Raw genomic sequence first — 22,866 nt, forward strand, 5'->3', positions numbered from 1 at the left:
TTCATGCTTTCTGTAGATGTTTGCTTGCATTTTGTTTTTCTTCTAGGATTTTTCTTCTTTCTACATCTGATTTTTGTTGTGGAGCAAGATAACTATATAAATATGTATACATATATTGGATTTAACATATATTTTAACATATTTAACATGTCTTGCACTACCTGCCATCTAGGGGAAGGGGTGAGGGGAAGGAAGGAAAAATTTGAACAGAAAGTTTTGCAAGGGTCAATGTTGAAAAATTACCCATGCATAGGTTTTGTAAATAAAAAAAAAACCTTTAATAATAAAAATAAATAAATAAAATGAAAGAGGCTACAGTCAAAAAAAGAGAAAGAAATTAGCTATACCATGGTGGAAAGATGTAGGACAATAGTTGGATGGAATGGCAAATTCAAGGGAAGGATTTTTTGAGATGTTGGTGACCTCAGCTATTAGAAGGAGAAAGATTGAAGATGAATGAGGAAGGAGATATAAGGAGAAGGAGGAGAGATAGGATGAAGAAGAAGTGCAAGGGAAAGGTAGAGCATAAGGAGGGAATGAAAGAAAAGGAGAAGATAAAAGGGAAGGACTAGAAAAGGAAGAGGAAGGGAAGGAAAAGGGAAGAGAAGGATAAAAAGGTGAGAAGTAGAAGAGAAAGACGAGGAGGAGAGGGAAAGAGAAGAGAGAAGAGGAGAGGGAAACAGAAAAAGATTAAGAGAGAGAGAAGAAGAAGAAGGGAAGAGGGAGGGAGGAAGACAGACAGACAGATTCAGAGAAATAGGCAAATAGAAAGAGAGAGAGAGAGAGAGGAGCAAATGGACTGTTAAGGACATGGGGGAAAGGAGATGAAGCTGATAATGGATGGCTTCAATCTCTTCAGGAATGTAGCAAGCAAAGGAAATCTGCTGAGAGAAATGAGATGGGAATAGAATTGGAAGCATGAGAAGAGAGGAAAAAGTTTGGAAGAGCTATGATAGAGCATCCAGAGGGCTCAATTAGAGATGGATAGAAGAATTGCTGTGTAGTGTTGAGGTGCACAGATGATGTCAAATATTATAGATTTGTTTTGGACTTAGCTCTGTTTTGTCACTTCCTTCAGCAGTAGGATGACTAGTGATTCCTGTTGATGTTATACACTTACCTTGTAAAGTGGGGAGAGTAGATTCACATTATGTGATAATAACAATTTTATGTAGCACTTTAAATTTTGCAAAATACATATGGTAACTCATTTGAATCTTACAACTCTGTAAGGTAAGTACTACTATTATCACCATTTTTCAAGTGAGGAAACTGAGACACTGATACATTATAGGATTTGTTTAGGGTTCCACAGCTAAGTGTCTGAGGCAGGAGTCACACTCGGAGTCCTGGGCTCTACCCCTAAACTAATTGCCACTGTTTTCATTATAGTTGTAATTAATACAATAGCTAGCCTTCATGTAGCACTTTGCAGATTACCAAGTACTTTCCCTCAGGGAGGGGATAATGTTAAACTATAGTGAGAAGAGCCAGTTTCAAATGCCTGCTACGCCTCTTCCTTCCTGTGCAACCTTGGGCACATAATGTCACCTCTTCAGGTCTCTTTTTTTCCATCTGTGAAATGAAGTGATTGGTCTAGATAATCTTGAAGGTCCTTTCCAGGTTGAAATCTCTGATCCTTTGACTATGAGATCTAGTAGCTTAATCCAAATCTTTTTGAGGTGCTCACCTGGCAGAGAATTTCCCACCATAAGAAGTACTCCCTCTTAGTTCAACATATCCCTCACCCACTTGCAATCTTTGCTTTCCTTTTATAGACTTGAGTTGGCATGATTGGCACAAGTGAAGGTGCTTCTTACTAGGTAGTGTGCCTAGAATTGCAGTAAAACAAAACAAAAAACAGCTTTCAACAAAGATTTGTATGATAAAATGGTGTCATTTCATGTGCCAGCTAGGTGATCGAATGGATAAGGGTGCAGGAAGACTTGCTTTCAAATCCTACTTCAGACACTTACTAGGTGACCCTGGGCATGTTACTTAGCATTGTCAGTCTCAGTTTACTCATCTGTAAAATAGGGATAATTCAGTGCCCTTTTGTTATAGGGATCAAATGAAATGATATATGCACAGTGCTTTGCAGATCTTAAAAGTACTTCTTAACTGCTAGATTTCATTAACAAAGATGGTGACACTGAGCTACCAATAGCAAGATATGCTTCAAATTAGTTTTTGAAGTCACCCAAACCCCCCCCTCTTCCTCTGTTCCCCTTTCCTCTACCCTTAGCCTAGACAGAGAAAGACATGGTTAGCCTATGATTATGAAATGGAATGAAGCTAATTGGCTCACATTGGGATTAAGCCTATGGCTTCATTGGGTTCATTGGCTTGGCTTCATTGACACCATGTCATAATTAACCTGTAGTAGACATAACAATGTAATTAGAAAAGATTGTGAGGCTCTAGTTTTCCTATATTGATAGTCTATATAGATTACTCATTTGTTCTTTATAATGAGGTATTTTATTAAAATTTAAGATTGAACATCAATACAACCAGCTAAAAACTCTTTTAATTTTTTAAAGCTTTTTTGATAACTATTTATGCATCAATCAAATTCAATGCAAAATAAAAGTTTTTCAGTCATTCAAGTCACATCAGCATTCTTTGCCTATTCATTCTCATTCATTTTTCATCTTATGTGCTCATAGTTAATGTTTATTCCATTCTTCTGCCTCTGTTTTGATCACTTTGTATAACTTCATGAATATGTATTCATATTTCTTTATAGTTTGCTTGCTTGTCAGCTTAAATTTCATTATAACACCCATGATTCACTTAAGCATCCTCTTGTTGGCCATTCAGATTGCTTTCAGCTTTTTGAAATTATATATAATGCTGCTATGAAACTCTCTATATTTTTGCTTTCACTAATACTTTCAAGGTATATTGCCAACAATGGGAATTATTGGATCAAAGAGGCATAATTGTATTTCTAACTTTAACCACAAATATTTTCAGCTTTCTTTTTACAAGAAATCAACCAATTAATCAATATTCAATTATTAAATATCTACTTCGTGCCATAGACTGTCCTAAGCACTGGGGATATTTAAAGAGCCAAAGGACAATCTTTGTCCTCAAGGAAGTCACAATCCAGTGGGAAAAAGAAAACAGCATTGGACATTTTAAGAGACCGAAAAAGAAAACAGCATTGGACATCTTAAGAGACCTTAGTTGTTCTTGCTCTTGATGATAGCTCCTTTCTGTAGTATTTTAAGGTTTTCTCAACTTTTCATATGACCAAATCAAAACTAAGGGAAGTACAGGGATTTGCTTTACCATGTGACTAATAAGGATTATTGTATAAATTCAAACCCATGTCTCTTGATTCCATGTCAAGCATCCCTTCTAGTATACTACCTTCTGCTGAATGAGTCTATGGGATAAAGTATACAACAAATAATAACATGGAAATGGAACTAACCCTGGAAGAAGGAACCAGAATAAAATAATTAGAAGAACAGAGACAGAGTATATATAGTGAGCATCACTCAGGCCTATTTCCTGTTTTCCTGCTGAACAGCTCTCCTGATGGGGATAGTGTTGGTAACTCAAACAATGACTGTTTTGTCTAAGTTTTCTGGTGTTGTGGACCAATCCAGTGCTGGGGAAACCAGGATATTTTGACACAGCTCACACATCAAAGATCAGCATTAATGCCTCATTACATCCCTAAAATGAGACATGACAGTGGTTACAAGCTGATATGAGCCAACATCAGTGCTAGCAGCAGGAAGTGTTCAAGAGGGGATGGACGTCCCAAGTCTGAATAAACCAATGGATGAATGAATGAAAGACTGGCAACATCAGGGGGCTGGTAGCGCTTCCCCCCTAAAGTAAGAGTGGGATGATTAATGTTAACCATTTATTTACCCATAAATACTGGAGTCCCACAATATTTTGGTGAATTCCTATTCTTAATCTTTGTGTTTGGAAACAATCTGCATTTTGTTTAACTAAGCTAATAAATGATATTTTTTTGTGTCTATTGTAGAATTAGCATGTATTTTCCTACTTTGTCCTATAAGTGATAATATTTTATAGCCAACTCCAGATGCTCTGTTATTTAAAAAAAAATTTTTGAGTTAATATTGTACCAATCAAATTTCCAAAGGTATAGAGCCATTTGGGGAACAAAAAATATCATATCAGGGGAAATAATGAAATTAATGAAAGTAAAGAGAATTGCATTTTCAGATCTCTATATTGTTAGGTGCCAATCATCAAAACCATTTAGCATTAGTAAATATAAAATTGAGTTTTCTGATTCATATGACAAGAAAAATGAGGAACTAGACCTTTTCTCTGATTCTCATAAGCTCTCCAAATTCTCAAAAATAGAAAGTATGTTCATGAGATAAAGCATTTTTAGCTGTATCCATGGTTTAAGAAACTGCCCTATTAAAAAAAAAACTATTTTTTTCTCTTTCGGTTATTTATTGTCATTTTTCTCCTTAAGAGTAAAATAACTGCTTACTGTTCTTGTGCTGTAAATTTCAACCTTTGATACCTCACAGATCTCTGAAAGTGACATTAGTCTTTGCACAAATTTTGAGCTGGGACTCTAAACTCGAATTCCATCATGTTCCAATGATGGTATCCATAGCTTCCTAAAGTGGGGAGGGGTCTCAAATCTTTTAGCAGACCCTTGCATATACCATATCTCACTTTCTATATGGTAGAGTTTTGTCTAAAAAAAAACAGTTTGACTAAAACAAGAAAAAATATATTTCAGTAAACAACTGGGATTGTGGTCTACATGGTGACAAGTAACTAATATGATGGATTTTTTTGTTTTGTTTTTGTTTTTGGTTAGGTATTTGGTCATTGTAGAGCTATAGCCTCAATGGGAATTGCCTTTGTCATTAATGGAAAAAATATTCATCAAATACTTGGTTGTGAATCATCCTGTTAAGATGAAAAAACACCTTAGATTGTGCAGGGGTGTAAACAGATATGGTTTCTACCCTTAAGGACCATGCAATCAAAGACATAGACACTGATATACCCAAACATAGAAGCATACAAATAATATAATAAAATTCTTCCAGAAAACTTAAATAAATAGTGTTTCATTTAAATATATATTAAGAGAAAAGTTATAATATATAGAGAAAGGATCTCAAAGTCATCCTGATGCCCACAACTGTGGACAAGTGATTTATCCTATCAGTGTTCCAAGCAACTGAGACTCAACGATAAAGTGGAAATTTTACACACCTATGAAATCAGAGGTAAGAGAATTTTTGGAAATGAGCTACAAAAAAAAATTGATACATATATTTGATTTTAGTGGGGGTTCTGTGAAAGATACATCAAAAATATTTGTTTTCGAGAAGAGAGACAGAGGTTCACTGCTGCCATTGCTGTTACTATTGTTCTTCCCCTCCTCACTCAGTCACCACTTTCCCACAATGGCTTAGGGTTTGAATTATTAGAAAATAGATTCTGATGATCTGTGTTTACTGAGTGTCTGTCATGGACTAGGCATTGTATTGAATAATAGACGAGTCCAGTTCTCCAAGATTCAAGCTAGGGACATCTGGGACTTTTTTAAAAACAATTCAAGGATTAAATTGTGATAATATACATCTCTCTCTCTCTCTCTCTCTCTCTCTCTCTCTCTCTCTCTCTCTTCTAAATGTATACTTTTAAAGACAACTATTTTATTCAATACATTTTCAATTATATTCAAAGGCCCATGGCAAAATCCAAATAAATGATGCCCTACATAGAAGAGACAAACACCAGGTGTAAATAAATCATATTCCTCAGTGGGGGGTGAGACTTTTTTTTCAATGACTAACCAAGATTGACAATTCTGTTAATAGGATTAAGGTTCATTATGGAACCCTTTTCTCTTATTAATTTGGTTTGACTTGCATATGGATTTGGGGTTTGCTAAGAGGAGGGGCACATTTTAGTCTCAAAATAGCCTGATGGTTTTGTTCAGAAAATAATTCTTTATTTTAGTTCAAGTGAAGAAAATGATATCATTCTGATGTGAATCTTAGCAACATTGCTTCTCCCTTATAGCAAGAACATCATTTACTTTAAAATAATGATTAATCACTAAGATTTGTAATTCTTATAGGGACTAATTTGAATATGATAAGACAGAAAACTTATTTCTACTGATTTTATATTCTTCTTTTGGGGGTGTTTGAGCTTCTTTGATTATTTACAATATTCCATTGGACAAATTTTTATAACTAGTTATCTTTTCAATGATTTGCAAAATCCTTTTTAAAAACATATTTGAAACAAATTATTAATCCAAAGAAATCCCTATAATTTGCTGAACCTCAAACAAAACCAAATAAATTTTTTTTCCTAACTGATCCAGGGATGCAATAAAAAATTCTGTATGTTTTTTTTAAGTGTCTAATGAAGCTGTGCCAATCAGAATTGAATCTCTATCTTTTCAAGTACTATACAAGGCCTGCACTAAACCTAGTTTGGAAAGAGGGAATCTCTATTGTCCCATCCCTTCTTTCTGGAGGAAATAATTTGATCAGCAACTTATCCATTAGGCTTTTTAAAGATGTTAGTAGGAAGTGGAATCTAAAGAAATGAAACTCTAATAGTGACTTTTAAAAACATTTTGGAGTGGAGGATATTTGGGACAGTGTATTCTCTCTAATCATGCCATTCAGAGAACCACAAGCACATTTAGATGTCTTGCTAGGATAATCCACTGATCTTTAACTAATATATACTTCAATCCTTCACAGAGCCATGATTTAATTTTTGTGAGCTATTTCAACTTTGTAAATGATCTTCACGAGTTGCTATGGCTAAAAGAGTCTTCATTCTTTAATCAAACTAGTGATGCCTTCTATGAACTTAGGTATAGTTAGTTCTTGATATACAGTCCTATCACTAAGCTTATATTGTTTTTTGGGAAGATTGGGAAGGCTAAGTAGAGTTTGTACTCCATTGACATTGCCTCTGGTTGAACCTCAGGTCATCTCCATATCACAAAGAATAAGAACTTTAGTGAAAGTTGGAAAACACATATACAATTATATCCTTCCCATTTTCTTCCTTTTGTAAAAGTATAGCTACAATTATAGAAATTGTATACTCTGGGATTTCTGCCTGGGTACTTTTTAGAAACTTGCTTATTTCAGGAGCCAGAGTTCAAAATGTAATGTCTTTCTCTTTCAAATTTAATTGGATGGATTTTCTACACAGCTAGTCCATCAGTACTTTTTTTTTTGACAGATATTGCAAATAGATGATGAATTGTTCTCACCTCTACTATTTCCATTAGGAAAGTTTGAAGTCATCTATTTAATTGACTATCTTTTCTCCTGAAAAAATTATGTTCAATTTTGCAGGGTAGTTGATTCTTGGTTGTAATCCAAGATTTTTTGCCTTCTGGAATATATTTCAAGCCCTCCAGTTCTTTTTTTTTTTTTTTTTTGAGAATTATTTTCTTTTTCCAATTCAGAAATCTTATTTTCTTGGGACTTTTTTATCTTCTCCAATTCAGAAATCCTATTTTCCTGTGATTTTTTTACCTTTTCTAATTCACTAATTTTGTTTCCCTGCATCTCTTGTGAATTCTTTATTTTTTCCAACTCCAATTTCAGGATGTTGTTATTCTCTATCATAGCTTCCCTTTCCTTTCCCCATTTTTCTTCAAACTCTCTTAACTTTTTAAGAGTTTCTTCTAGGAGAGAGTTATGTGATGGGGGGCAGGAATCGTTCCCCTTTAGGTTGTTATCTGCTGTCTCTCTGCTGTTAACTTCCTCGGGGTTGGATACCCGCTCTTTCTCTGTGTAGAAGGAATCTATGGTTTTTCTGGGCTTCTTGCTCATACTTAAAAAATCTTTTGGGGTCTGTCCCTGGGGTAGGAAATTATTTATTTATTTCTTTACCAGCTTCCTCCCAGACTGGATGGATGCAGCAGCCCCTGCGCCTGAGCTAAGATAGAGCTCTGGGAGAGAGTTCCCCACCCCCTCCCTGGAAGTGCCTCAGAGGTGGTTAGCACTGCTGTGCCCCAAGGGCGCTGTGTTTTAGCGGCTTCCCTGAGGTTGAGACTGAACAGTAAAGGTGACTCAAAGCTCAGCCTATGCGTCCCGGTGGGGTGTGGATGTGTGCAGCAGGTGACGTGAGAAGCCCCTGTGCTCAAACTGGAAGTGTCTGCCAGAAACCGCGGTCCCTAGTTCAAAGGTTCTGCTTCTCTGGGACTTCCGTTCCACAGCCTCCAGCCAGCCGAGCCAGGCACTATGAGTTACCGCCCCGCCCACTCCTCAATCTCTTAATTACCCCGAGGGGAAAGCCTGGATTGCCTATGTACCTGTGCTGAGATCTGCTGAGTCACCTCTGGGATCCGGGAAGATCCAATCTAGTTTTAAATTTTATAGTGGCTTATATTTCTCTTCTGAACTGCTGCACTATAAGCAGAGAAGAGCTAACAGCCTGTGCCAGATTCTTTTATCTCTGTGGATTCTCTGATCCCAGAGCCCTCCCCAGCGCGATCGGCACAGTGTGCCACTACCCCATCGTCTGCGCTGGCCTCTCTTCTTCCTCCCCTGGGAGCTGACCTTTCCTGCTGAAACTCCAGATTCTCTTCAGCTGGTAAGTCGTGCTTCCAGTCCTTGTGGATTCTATCAGTCCAACGCTATTTCTGAGGCTGATTAAATCTAGTTGGTTGTGAGGGAAGAAAGGAGCTTACACAGTGGCGTGTATCTTCTCTGTCATCTTGGCTCTGCCCCCAAAAAAGGAGCCCTCCAGTTCTTAAATGTAGAAACTATTGAGTCCTGTATAATCCAAAATATGACTTCTTGATATTGGAGTTATTTCTTTCTGGATGCTTGCAGTACTTTCTCCTTGACCTGATAGTTCTGGGATTTGAATACAATATTCAAAACTCCTTGAAGTTTTCACTTTGAGATCTCTTTCTGGAGGTGGTTGGTAGACTCTTTTACTTATTATTTACCCTCTGGTTCTAAGAACAGTTTTCCTTGATAATTTCTTGAAAAATGATATTCAGGCTTTTTAAAAATTATTATTGCTTTCAGGTAGTCCAATAATTTTAAAATTATATCACCTAGATTTATTTTATAGGTCAGTTGTTTTTCCAATGAGATATTTTACATTTTCTTTCATCTTTTCTTTCTTTTGATTTTGTTTGACCGATACTTGATGTCTCATAGTCCTCAGCTTCCACTTGCCTAATTTTAATTTTTAAGGAATTATTTTCTTCAATTGGCTTTTGTACCTCCTACCTCCTTTTCTATGTAGACAATTCTACTTTTAAAGGAGTTGTTTTCTTCAATCAATTTTTGTGCTTTTTTTTTCCCCAAGCTGTTGATTGTTTTGTTATAATTTGTTATGGGCCAGAACTCTGAACTTGAAACAAAGGATTCTTACAAGGTACTCAGTCAGTGGAATTAATAGAGACAATAGTTATCTAATTTAGCATGGTTCTGGTATGATTGATATCCTACAAGGATATGTTATGGGCCAGAACTTGAAACAAGGTACTAAGTGGAATTGAGGAGACAATGGTTAAATCTAGTTTAGCATTGACTTAATCCTACAATAAATAATGGTTTTCTAGTAATATAATGATTGGTTTGTACTCAGTGTGGAGCTTATAAGCCGGGACTCACAGCCACATTCATTCAACCCATCTCACACCACTTTGGTGGCAGGCTCTCCTCTTTCACGTCTCCACTGAAACCAAGACTCAGGAAGGCTCTCCAGAAAGCTGTCCAGCCCCAGGAAGGAGATAATAAAGGATCTGGAGTATAAGAAAGCTAACTGGGCTCCAGGAAAGGAGACAAGACTTTGAAAGAGATAATGAAGGATTTGGACTTTAACCCCTGGCTCGTCATGTTTCTGGTTACTGAACTGACACAAAGACTGCTCCTGGAGAACCCCAAGAAAACATCAACAGAGAACATTACATTTTAGAGAGAATATTACAATAATTCTCCTGCATAATTTTCATTTCTTTTCCCAATTTTTCTTCTACCTCTCTTGATTTTTTAAATCCTTTTTGAGCTCTTCCAAGAGAACTTTTTGGGTCTGAGACCAATTTATATTCTCCTTTGAAACTTTACATGTAGTTCTTTTGACACTGTTCTTTTCTGAATTTGTCCCAAACTTCTTGCACTAAGGTCAGGATCCTGGTCATTTTCTTTGCCAGGGCCTCTGGGACTGGTAGTTTTTCACTGCACTAGGGTAGCCTGGCTTAGTTGTTCCTGTATTGACCTGGGTTCCAGAGCTTGCAGTTTGACCACAATGTTGGGACTAGAGGTCTTACAATTGGTCTGCTGAGCCAGAACCAAAGGGCTTCAGATACTGATTTGTGCTGTGGCTTTTAATGGCTTGCTCAGACACTACTGTCCTGGCCTGTTACCAAGTAAAACAGACCTTTTGTGAAGCCATTCTAAGTTATGTTGGGCTAGAAAGTTGTTTCACTCTGCCTTTTTATGGATTCTGTCATGTCACTCCAGAATTCTTTTAGAGATTTAATGTTATTTCCAAAGGAAACTCAGAAGAGCTCAGGCAACTTTCATCTTGGCTCTATCCCACAATGAACTAACAATACTCAAACAGAAAGGGTCTGGATTATAGTTGGAGAATTACATAATAATTTTATGATACCAACAATTTCTTTGAAGAAAGCATAATCTTTTGAATGGTGGACCACTGAACTTGGACCATTGTAATGTAGTTGGAAGATCAATAGCTAAGATAAAATATTATGTGACTTAGAATCATAGAATACCAAAGGATCTGAGGAATAAAAATTGAAGATCATTTAAAAAACATGAGAGAGAGAAAGATATATGGTGAATATGCATATATTGAAGCATGCTACCAATGATAAATTATGTGAAAATAGTGGCACAAAATATGCCATCATGGAGGATTATGCTGATTAGTTTTTGCTGAACTGCTTTCCTGCCCCTACCTAACCTGTTTAAATATTTTGTTGCAAGAGATGGTTCTCTGAGTAAGGCAGGAGAGAGGAATATCTTCAGAAATGAAGTAGTATAACAACAAAAAGAATCAGTAAAAGAAAAAGTTGCATTTTTATAAGGAAAAAACAAAAAAGATCTTATCAAAAAGATGTGTGACTAGAAAATGAGATTGTTTTAATTATGTAGTAACAGAAAGAGATCAAAGATGGGCAGGTCATAAATTGTATTGATACACACACACACAATATCAAAAGATCTAAAAAGTCTAGAAAAAAAAGATCAAAAGATCCAAAGTTGGGTTGTCTACTTGTTGAAGATTTGCAGGAAATCATGGATGAATTGCAATCCTCATTGGGTATTAGAGACTACCTCACTGAGTCAGATTCAGATTCAGTAGGTACAATTAATTTTGAATTTAACATGACTATGGACTACTCTAATTATTTTTAGGTCTATAGGATAATAGAATTCTAGACCTGAAAGACTAGAGAACATCTAGTCCAATATATATATATTTTAATTCATTTTTCCAAATTATCCCCTCCCTCCCTCCACTCCCTCCCCCCGATGACAGGTAATCCCATACATTTTACATATGTTACAATATAACCTAGATACAATATGTGTGTGTAAATACCATTTTCTTGTTGCACATTAATTATTAGCTTCCGAAGGTATAAGTAACCTGGGTAGATAGACAGTAGTGCTAACAATTTACATTCACTTCCCAGTGTTCCTTCTCTGGGTGTAGTTATTTCTATCCATCATTGATCAACTGGAAGTGAGTTGGTTTTTCTTTATGTTGAAGATTTCCACTTCCATCAGAATACATCCTCATACAGTATTGTTGTTGAAGTGTATAGTGATCTTCTGGTTCTGCTCATTTCACTCAGCATCAGTTGATGTAAGTCTCTCCAAGCCTCTCTGTATTCCTCCTGCTGGTCATTTCTTACAGAGCAATAATATTCCATAACCTTCATATACCACAATTTACCCAACCATTCTCCAATTGATGGACATCCATTCAACTTCCAGTTTCTAGCTACAACAAAAAGAGCTGCCACAAACATTTTGGCACATACAGGTCCCTTTCCCCTCCTCAGTATTTCTTTGGGATAGAAGCCCAGTAGCAGCAATGCTGGGTCAAAGGGTATGCACAGTTTGACAACTTTTTGGGCATAGTTCCAAATTGCTCTCCAGAATGGTTAGATTCTTTCACAACTCCACCAACAATGTATCAGTGTCCCAGTTTTCCCACATCCCCTCCAACATTATTTGTTCCTGTCATCTTAGCCAATCTGACAGGTGTGTAGTGGTATCTCAGAGTTGTCTTAATTTGCATTTCTCTGATCAGTAGTGATTTGGAACACTCTTTCATATGAGTGGAAATAGTTTCAATTTCATCATCTGAGAATTGTCTGTTCATATCCCTTGACCATTTTGGTTTGGTTTCCTATAAATCAGGGTCAGTTCTCTATATATTTTAGTCTAATATATTTCTTAATGAAATATGATTTTTGTGGGAGGAAACTTTAGGGATTTAAAATCTAGCTATTTGTTCACTTTCATCATTCTAAAGACTATTCTTTTCTTATTAGTGGTATTAAAAATGGTCACCAGGTATCATCAGTATGTTTGATGATACGTATAAGTAGGGAATAAGAAAATATATCATAAGAAGACTTCTAGTAACTGTCAAAGTAAGCCAATCATTTCATTTAATAATTACTCAGTTTATTTTTCCTCAGTCAGCACAGTATGGCCTTTTTAATGAGAGATCTCAGTCAAATAGCTCCTTTAAAAAATTCACTCCCCAATCGAAAATTCAGCAAAGTAATCTTTATAAGATGTGACAGCTCCTGGGAGGACATTTTCCTCAAATTTTTCCAAGCTGGGCCCTAATAAGGGAGATGTCCTGGGGGGCAAGAACTGAATCCTGCTGCTATTTAACCTCTGAGATGGCAATGCTAAGCAATTATGAATGAAGTATCCCAAAGGATTAATTGTTTGTTAGCTTGGGGACATTTTGAATATGTTGCATTCCCTGTGGTTTATTAATGTCGTTATTACTTCTTAATTGATATAGATTGATAGTAATGTTAGCAGTAACATTTTAGCATTCCCTAAGATAATGGTCTTCGACCAGGGATCAGGAGGGTATGAGTGACCCTGGTTTGCCTTCTGAGGTTCTTGATCTCTACTCTAGAAATTCAAAGCTGAAAGGAATTTTAAAGTTTCTTATATATAATTCTCCTGTGAAATATCCCAGCTTCCTTAGCCTAATGGATCTATGATTCATTCATTCATATAACTGAGAGGGAGGGAATGTCCACCCCAGGAAATCGCTTGGTCTGGCCAGACCAAAGCAACCACAATGATGAGCTAAAAGTTAGGGACAACTTCCCAGAGCTTGAATTTTTAAGTTGATAATTTTGTATGGCCCACAAATGATTTTACAAATATCTAAATGACCCTTAGCATAAAAAATGATTCTCCACCTCTGATTTTAACCCATTCCCTATCTAATTCCTCAACATCTCTAAGTAATTATCCACTCTTAGATCAAAGATAACTAATGAGAAAAATCATGAAGCAGTTATCCCACTTCTAATTGGAAAGAAGCAAGCATTTATTTAATACCCACTATATTCCAGGCACTTTGTTAAGAGCCTTACAAATATTATCTCATTTGATTGTCACAGCCTGGAGATAGGTACTAATGTAATCCTCATTTTATAGTCAAGAAAAGTGGGGCAAACAGGAGGAAAGTGACTTCTCAGACCTCAATCTGTAGCAACTCAGGACATCTTCCCCTTCCTGTTGCTAACCCAATCTCCCAACTGGCATGTGGAGAATCTCCAGTACAAAGAACAATCCTTCTATTGACTTCAGACCTCTTACTGCAACTGTTCTTTGAGGGTAGAAGAGTGCTGCCCTCCATTCATGATGAACATACTTTCATATCCCAGTGACTCTGAATTCCTATAGATCAGCATCCAAACCTTATTTCACATCTCCTATCACCTGATTCATCATTTCTCTCTCCCTCAATTTCTTACCTCAAAGTTTCATCTTAACTCCATATAGTCCTTCCATTGGGCTCTCTGGAATGTCTGTTTCATAGGCAATATTTCCCTTCCTCAAATATTTTCCAATATCACTTCTTCCCTCTACTAGCTCTTATTAAAACCTGATTTCCCTCTATTGATGCAGACTCTCTAGCCATCCTTTCCAGTACTGGCTGTATCTTCACTCATTCTCCTTGGCTCACGACTCTACATTCCAAAGAGATCATAACATTGGAAATTAAGGTGATGCCCATCAATTGAGGAATGGTTGAACAAGCAGTGATATATGAATGTAATGGAATTCTTTTGTGCAATAAGAAATGATTCACAGGCAGGTTTCAGAAAAACCTGGCAAAGTGAAAGGAGCAGAACCAGGAAAAACATTGTACACATTACCAGCAATATTGTATAATGATCAACTATAAATAACTTAGTTCTTCTCAGCAACATAATGATCCAAAACAAGTACAGAGGACTCCCAAAGAAAAATGCATCCACATTCAGATAAAGAACTGATGGACTTTGAATGCAAGTCAGAAATTATTTTTTCTCTTACTTTACTCTTTTTTGTTTTTCCCTCTTTTGATCTGTTTTTTTCTTTCACAACACATTATTTCAAAATGATTAATATGGAAATGTTTTACATGATAGCACATGTAGAAACGATATAAAATTGTCTACCATTTTTGGAAGAGGGGAGAGGAGAAAAGAAAGGAAAACAATTTGGAACTCAAAATCTTGTAAAAATGAATGTTAAAAATTGTCTTGACATGTAATTGAGGGGAGAAAAGAAAATACTACTTTAAAAGAAAAAGAATGACCTGCTTCAAACTTTGCTCTTATAAACAGCTTATTTTTCAAATCAAGAAAAGATCAAATATTTCCCCGATTTACCATCAAATTGTTTCTTGTGGCCAAATTGTAAATTGTGGCCCAGATCTGAAGTTTGCACTTACATAGACATATTTCAGGGTTTTTTGTTTGTTTGTTTGTTTTTGCTCTTTATTTCATTCTTTAGCTCTTCTAGGAATTCTTGTTGAGCTTATATCCTATCTTTTTTATGTTTCCTTTTAGATGTTTTATAGTTACTGTCTTCTGAGTTTTTGTCTTGAGTTTCCTTGTCACTAAAATAGGTTTTTAAAGTTTATGTTCTTTTTCTTTTGTTTGCTCATCTTTCCAACCTATTTCTTGACTTTGGCCTTTATGCTGAAGTTGGGATCTGCTCTCTTCCAGGAAAGATATCTGGCCTAAGATTCTTTTATAGTATGCTGATACTTTCATCTTCTCTTCTGGGAGACTCTCAAACTTTTGGTACTTCCAAACTGATGTGATGTAGAGATACACTGGGATGATGTCTTCCTTTCCATGTTTTCAGTCCCTTTATTGTTCCCTTTCACTGTAGTCACTTCTCTTGACCTGAGCTCTCAGTCATTCCTCATTCCTGTGGTTCTCTTTCTAATTTGCCCTGACTCAGTATTCCTTTTATATTTCTTTTTTTCTCAGAATTCAGTTTTTCACATTTTCTTTCATTATTATAGAAGTGTTGGGGGAACTTGGGTTATTGTGACCTTTCACTCCACCGTCCTGCCCTTAAATGTAACTTTCAATGCTTTTGTCATAAGAGTAAGTCTAGAAGAATTTATATATAGTGGCCTGTGAAAGTATTTTAAAGGATAAATTAATAAAATCAACCTCTAGTATCATTAAAAATAGAATATAATGGTAGTGAGAGAAATATTTAAGAAATACATGTGACAAAGGCAACTCACACCCCTATTATGGCAATATTCTTTCTTTCTTTATGAAGTCCTTATGCTGCTTGATTCTTGACTTCTAGGATTAGTTCTTCTTTGAAACCATAATCAATTTGGCCAGAAGCCACATTTTTTAATAATGGGTTTTTATTTTATTTTTCCAAATACATGCAAAGATAGTTTTCAACATTCACCTTTGAAAACCTTGCATTGGAAATTTTTCTTTCTTTCTTTCCCTATCCTTGAAACAGCAAGCAATCCAATATAGGTTAAACATGTACAATTCTTCTAAACATATTTACATATTCATCATGCAGCACAAAAAAATCAAATCAAAAGGGAAAAATATGAGAAAAAACAAGCAGACAACTTCAACAAAAAGGTAAAAATACTACCACATTTGAACCACACTGAGTCTCCATAGTTTTTTTCCCATAGTTCTCTCTCTGGATACTGATGGCTCTTTCCTTAAAGAATTGCCTTGAATCACCTCAGTGTTGAAAAGAACCAAGTCCATCACAGTTGATCATCACACAATCTTATTGTTGCTGTGTAGTGTTTTGTTGTTTCTACTCACTTCACTTAGTATCAATTCATGTAAATCTTTCCAGGCTTTTCTGAAATCAACTTGCTCCTCATTTCTTACAGAATAGAAATATTCCATTTTACATTCATGTACCATAACTTATTTAGCCATTCCCCAACTGATGGGCATTCACTCAATTTCCTGTTCCTTGGCAGAAAAAAAGGGGCTGCTACAAACATTTTTTGCACACATGGGTCCTTCCTTTCCCCTCTTTTATGATATCTTTGGGATATAGACTGAGTAGAGATACTACCAAATCAAAGGGTATGCACAGTTTTATAGTCCTTAGAACATAGCTCCAAATTGCTCTCCAGAATGGTTGGATCATTTCATAACTCCATCAACAATGTATTAGTGTTCCAGTTTTCGCACATCTCCTCCAACATTTATTCATTATCTTTTTCTGTCACGGTCAATCTGAGAGGTAGAAAGTGGTACCTCAGAGCTGTTTAAATTTGCATTTCTTTAATCAATAGTGATTTAGAGCATTTTTTTCATATGACTAGAAATGGCTTTAATTTCTTCATCTGAAAATTATTTGTCCTCTGACCATTTATTAATTGGGGAATGGAGAAGCCTTGTTTCTTAAAGTGATTTCTGACCTCTGTTGATTGCCTCTCTATATCCAAGTTTATCGGAAATGAATTTATCTCTGCTCCCTCAACTATGACTTGACGCTTTTCAAGTAAACTCTCTACATGCTTAGTGGGGTGTCTCATATTTTGTGATTATTTCTATTGCTAGATATGCAAGAAATCCCTGTTCTTGGTACTGGTCCAGAGGCTACATCCTACAAAGCTGTTTCTTGCCCAAATACTCTTGAACTCTCTGAATGACTTTAGGACAAATAGACTAGCTATTTAAAGTCCTCCAGAGATGTAAGCCATTTTCAGCAAGCTAACTCAAGTTCTTCTAAATCAAACATTTAAAGATGTTTTCACACTTTATAAGGGCATAGATAAATCCTTATTGTTAATTTAATGCCTCTTGAACATATTATACCTCCTTACCTCTATTATCTGTCCTTTGCTTTCAGTGAGTTTATCAAATGGAGAAAAGAGGAATCAATTTGTCAAATACCAACTATTTCCTCAAATAAATCAATGAATCAATTAACAAATATTTATTAATCTCCTGCTATATGCACAACACTGGGCTGAGTTCTTGGGATAAAGTTTAAAAAACTGAACATAGAATATATATATATATATTCAGCATCCACAGTGCCCTTGCCTCTCCAAGAAAGAAAGGGAAGTATATGCCATCTTTTCTCCATGGCCAAGATTGGCCTTATACTAAAGCAGAATTTTGACTTTGTATTAGTGTCATTTTAATTCCTTTTATTGCAGTCATTGCAAAAATAAATTTTTGGCTCTGATTATTTCACTCTGCATCTCTTCATGCAAGTCTTCCTCCATTACATAAAATTTCTCATTTTTTTTGCCTTTATGTTATTTGACTACTTCTTAAGCTCACATCATTATTGTAATAATTTGTAATCTACTTATTTATCTATGTTCTGTTTCTCCATTGGCTTTTGGGTTGCTTGCAGTTTTTGGCTTTTTTTTAGAATAATTGTGTTATTCTTTGATTTGCAACTATAGAGTATCACTTGGAGAACACTAGTATTTAAAAAAATGAATCTGCGTGTCATGGAACAACATGGAATCATTGATAGTGCTGTACAGTTTCTTAAATATGTTCAAAACATCTTTCATTCTGTCCCAGGATCATCTCAGTTATTTGGAGAAAAAGTGGAATAGACAATTGTCTTTTGAGGCTTTTTTCCAGTTTGATTTGTCCATGGCTCCATTTTTTTTTTTTTTTTAACAGTCTAGGAGCAATACAATATTTCACATTACCATGGATTTGGCCTTGACTCATAGGAATAAACCAGAAACTATCTGAAGTTTCATCTGGATATTCCAGGAGTGTTGTTACTCAGGATCGGCCAGCCCCAACCCACAGTCTCTTACAAAGAACTCTTTCTCACCCTATTTCTCCATCTGGTTCCTAGTGAATTTCTTTCTTCATCACTAAAATAATGCGGTACCGGCTGTTTGTAACGGGAACACCAGGTGGCGCAACGGGTCAGATACTCATGGCTAACAGTGGGAACCAGATGCTTCCCTAATCCCCAACGTGGGCTCCATGTGTTCTCTGCTCAGAGGCGGGGCCTTTGCAGCCACAGGGAGGACTGTGCTACATGCTGTCAGCCTGAATCTCAGAGCATTTATCTCCCTCCCTCCTGTGTGAGCTGCTAATCGTTCGTTTTACTCTGGGACAGACTAGACAGCCCATCTGAATTTCAATTTTCTTTCCTTGTTGCGTTGAAACAAGAGTGTACGGAGCTGTTTGTCCCTGAGAATAACTCTTAAAGTGATGTACCATTATAATAAATATCCCTGACAGCTTGTGAAGGGCAAAAGATAAAAGGGTTATTTGTGCTGGACTTATTCAGGCAAGTTGGAAGTGAAGCCCAGCAGGGTAATACAATAGAAAGGACCTGGATTCAAAACTCATCTATGATGCTTACTCCCTAAGGATCTTGGGCAAGTCAATGAATTTTTCTGTGTCTCACTTTTTCTCATCTGTAAAATGAAGGGAGGGACTAAGTGACATTTGAGATCTCATTCAGCTTTTTAAAAATATGGGACATGAGTTCCACTTAAGGCAAAATTGGGGGATAGAGATACAGATTTGGGAAACTGTAACCATGAAAGCCACTTAAAAAGATATATTTACTAAAGGTCACTCTAGATCCATGGTCCTACTACTTCTCACTGTAGGACCATGAGTAGGTAACTTAACTTGCCTGAATTTCAATTCTTTTATAAGGAAATCATTCCATAAGCCACTAAATGTAAGCTATTATTGTGTTACTGATGTCAAAAGTTATCCAGGGTTAGAGATAATTAGAAAAACTGGAATAATTCAGTATAATTAGCCACAGAATAACAAAGTTGGTGTTGCAAATTTATTTTATTCAATTTCTTTTTCAAAAAAGAATATGATGTAGATCCATCACTACAGCATCTAAAAGTGTTTTAAAAATTTCAAAGAAACATTTCCATTGAATTGACCTTTACATAATAGGTGTGTTTCTGAAAAGATAAATGAAAATAAAAGATAAAGAAAACATTGTTGGCGCATAAAACCCTGTTTTCAATACACTAGGGGGAGCTCTGTATTTAAAGGAAACCTATCGTGATTCCTTTAATTAAGTGAACTATCATTCCCTAGTTCTGTTTTAATTACAAATGTGGTTTTTCTTTCAGGTAAACACTTACCCACATGCCTCTCTGGTTGAGCCCCAGAAAATCACAGCAAAGAATAAGGGGAAATGTCTAAAATGGAGCCGGCAATGTTCCGGCAATCTTCCCACATATGGCTTTTCACTAAAATATTGGATCTACTTTCCTGGATGGAATTTGGGGTGGGCATGGTGGAAATGGGAATGGAGAAAATGAAGCACTGGATGAAGGGGAGAACTCTTACTCTGAAATTGGAAGATGTGGATTCCATTCTAATTGTGTCACTCTTCTGTGTGAGCAATTCCTGGTCTCAATCTCCTCATTCATAAAATAAGGGGTTTGAGATTGATGTTCTTTGAGATTCCTTCCAGCTCTACCAATTATGTTTCAACAAATAAATCAGGTATGATATTATGGGGAATTAGAAGCACTACCAGTTTTAGACAGTTTTGGGAAAGGGGAATCTTCAGTCCATAAAACTCCTAGAGAGCCATGCCATGGGCTTCTGGATCAAAGCAGAACCATGGTTTAGTTTTGGCCTAGAGCAGACCTGAAATACCAGATTTACTTCCTTGACATCTTCCTGATTGTAAATAATCTGACAAAGCCAATTCATTTTCTTCTCTTCCCCTCCAAATATCCCCTTCCCCAATGGCTAAGATAGTGTAAACTTCTTAATCCAATTTTTAGCTAGAATTTCACTTTTCTAATTTGATCAGAATCAGACTAATTATGAACCATATGACCAGAGGCTATATGAACTCATGTTGGCTATGTCCTAATGAGGATCTCATTTGTGAATGGAATGCATATACACGAATGAATTCCCTCCTAGCTCACAGATTCTGTGATTGTATACTGGGCCCTGAGCTGCTCTGTTCTCTTGCCATTCATCTCACTTCAGGGTTCACTGACCCTGCACAGCCCCTACATCTAAAACAATATCACACAGAAATCTGTCTTCCCTGTTCTCAAAAATTGAATCTGCCAGTTTCCTGGGCAAATGCATATCAGTAACTCATTGCTATTAGTAGGGGAAGGATTTTTCTGAAGTCTACTTGAGGACCCCTGAGCTGCTATCCAATCTATTTTTCTCATAAGTTCTTCAGTATAAATGAGGGCAGCAATATATCAGAGACCTGATGGCACCAGATCCTATTCATGCCAGTTTGGCTTTTAGTTTTCTTAAGGCACACACACACACACACACACACACACACACACACACACACACACACACACACACACACAGAATGCATTGTCAACAGTCAGACTTCGGATTACAGACGGTCATCCAGTTTAGTGGCACCTTCCAGATTTCCTGATCGGAACACTGGCTTGTCTGAATACATTTGGCTAGAATTCTCAGTCTTTCCTGTTTGCCCATTGAGGTGAAACAGCCTGAAACATGGCCCCATTTCTCCTGACTTCCTAGACAAGTGCCCAGTGATAAACTTTTAGAATTAAGCTGTTTTCTCTGAAGAGTGGACTCGATTATTCCTATGGGGATGAGTAGGGAGGGAGGAGGTTACATTTAGTTTTAAACCTGTAGCTCTACATAATCTTCCCAGAAAGCTGACCTGAGGTGACCTTTGGTGATCTAATCTTCTTCAATCCTGGTACCAGTTACACAATAGGTATTTGTTTATTGGTTGATTGATTGATTAAATGGCTTTAATGGTCACCAATTCCCAAATCTATTTCTGCCTCCCAACTTTGCCCTGAACTTCTATTCCATATTATAGGTCATCTTTACTTGCAGAACCATCAACACCTCAAAATTAACCCACCCAAAACAGAATTTGTCATCTTCCCCAAAAATATCTGTCTCATTAACTTCTCTACTGCTACAGATGCCATCATCTTTCTCCCAGTCAACCCAGTTTGTAACTTTGGATGTGTGGGTTAAGGGAAGAGATAAGAACAGCTAATTAATTACCTGCCAGATCCTTTCAATTATATCTCCATGATATTTCTCTTTTCATTTACCTCCCCTTCATTTTCTTGGTACAATGGAAACAGCATAAGTTTTGGAGTTAGAAAACCTAGATTCAAAATGTTAATTCTGGCACTTACCAAAGTTGTGTGCTCCTGCTAATCTCCTCTGACCTCTGAAAGGTGAGGAAGTTTACCAGATGGCCTCTGAGACCCCTTCCAGTTCAAGAATTATATGTGTTTGGTTTCAGAAAACCCAAGAGAAAGTGACTCTTTATAATGTGTCATTGTTAATGGCCACTTTTACACAGCCAAAAAACCTTATTCAGAACACTTGGCAATGTTTTACCTGAAACTTTTCTCTCTTCTTTCAGTGTAGATTTTGATTATTGTCTTATCTCCCAGAATGAAGGCACTCTAATTGTCTGAATGCCAACTACTTCTTTCTCAGGGAGACTGGGATGGCAGGGTGCTGAATGTGAAACCAGCAGATATAAGATCAGACCCAAGGTCTTGTGTATTCTTGGAGGAGTCCTGTAATCTTTTTAGTTTGGTACTTTCCTGGTCACTGGATCTCCAGAAACTACAGCCTATGGGACTTAAAAGAGTCTCAGCTCTGGAGCTCCCCCACTCTAAAGTCCACATTTTTAAGCACTTACTGTGTGCCATGCACTGTTAAGCACTTTGATCCTTACACCAACCCTCCCTGTAAGGTAGGTGCTATTATTATATATCTATTTTAACAAGTGAGGAAAGAGGTGGCTTATCCAGGGTTATATAGCCAGTAATTATGAGATAGAATTTGAACTCAGAGCCTCTGATTCCAGGACCAACATTTTGTATGCTGAGCTACCTAAGCTGCTTCAGACACAGAAGAGAAAATGTCATATAAATTCAGGGAGTATTCTACCTTCAACAGCAAACAAATGCTATAGCAAAACAGCAAAATGCTATAGCAAAATAGCAAAACACACCGCTTCAATAGCAAATTTTCTTTTCTCTCCCTACCTCTTTTTCCCCCCCAAATAGAATATTTATCTACTCTTTGTAAAGAATGTCTTACCTTTGGGAGCCGGTACTTTTCTCTGAGATGAACTCTGAGGCATGCTCTCTCTGCCTTTTTCTGTGTAAATGCAGCATCCCTTTCCATTCTGAAAGTCAGAGCAGAACCAGAATGGAGTCCAGTCAGAGGAGGAGGGAGAGTAAAAAGGACTGAGGAGAAGCACTGGAAGACCCTAAGGAAGCCCCTAAGGAACCAATGTCAGTCATATCAAGTAGAGATGAACCACAGAAGAGAGTCTC

The 22,866-nt window shown here is 36.7% G+C and overlaps 1 protein-coding gene across 1 annotated transcript in view; it reads right to left on the reverse strand.

Annotated features, from left to right (window-relative positions):
* The window catches only part of CPLX4 (complexin 4), a 42,917-nt gene that overhangs the window by 12,517 nt on the left and 7,534 nt on the right, over positions 1-22,866 (reverse strand). Inside the window, exon 2 of the mRNA XM_074279467.1 lies at positions 22,628-22,715. Coding sequence (XP_074135568.1) covers positions 22,628-22,715 — 88 coding nt within the window. The remainder of the gene's footprint in view (positions 1-22,627; positions 22,716-22,866) is intronic.

Source organism: Sminthopsis crassicaudata, chromosome 1 (genome assembly GCF_048593235.1).
Source record: "Sminthopsis crassicaudata isolate SCR6 chromosome 1, ASM4859323v1, whole genome shotgun sequence".
NCBI classification, from domain to species: Eukaryota; Metazoa; Chordata; class Mammalia; order Dasyuromorphia; family Dasyuridae; genus Sminthopsis; species Sminthopsis crassicaudata.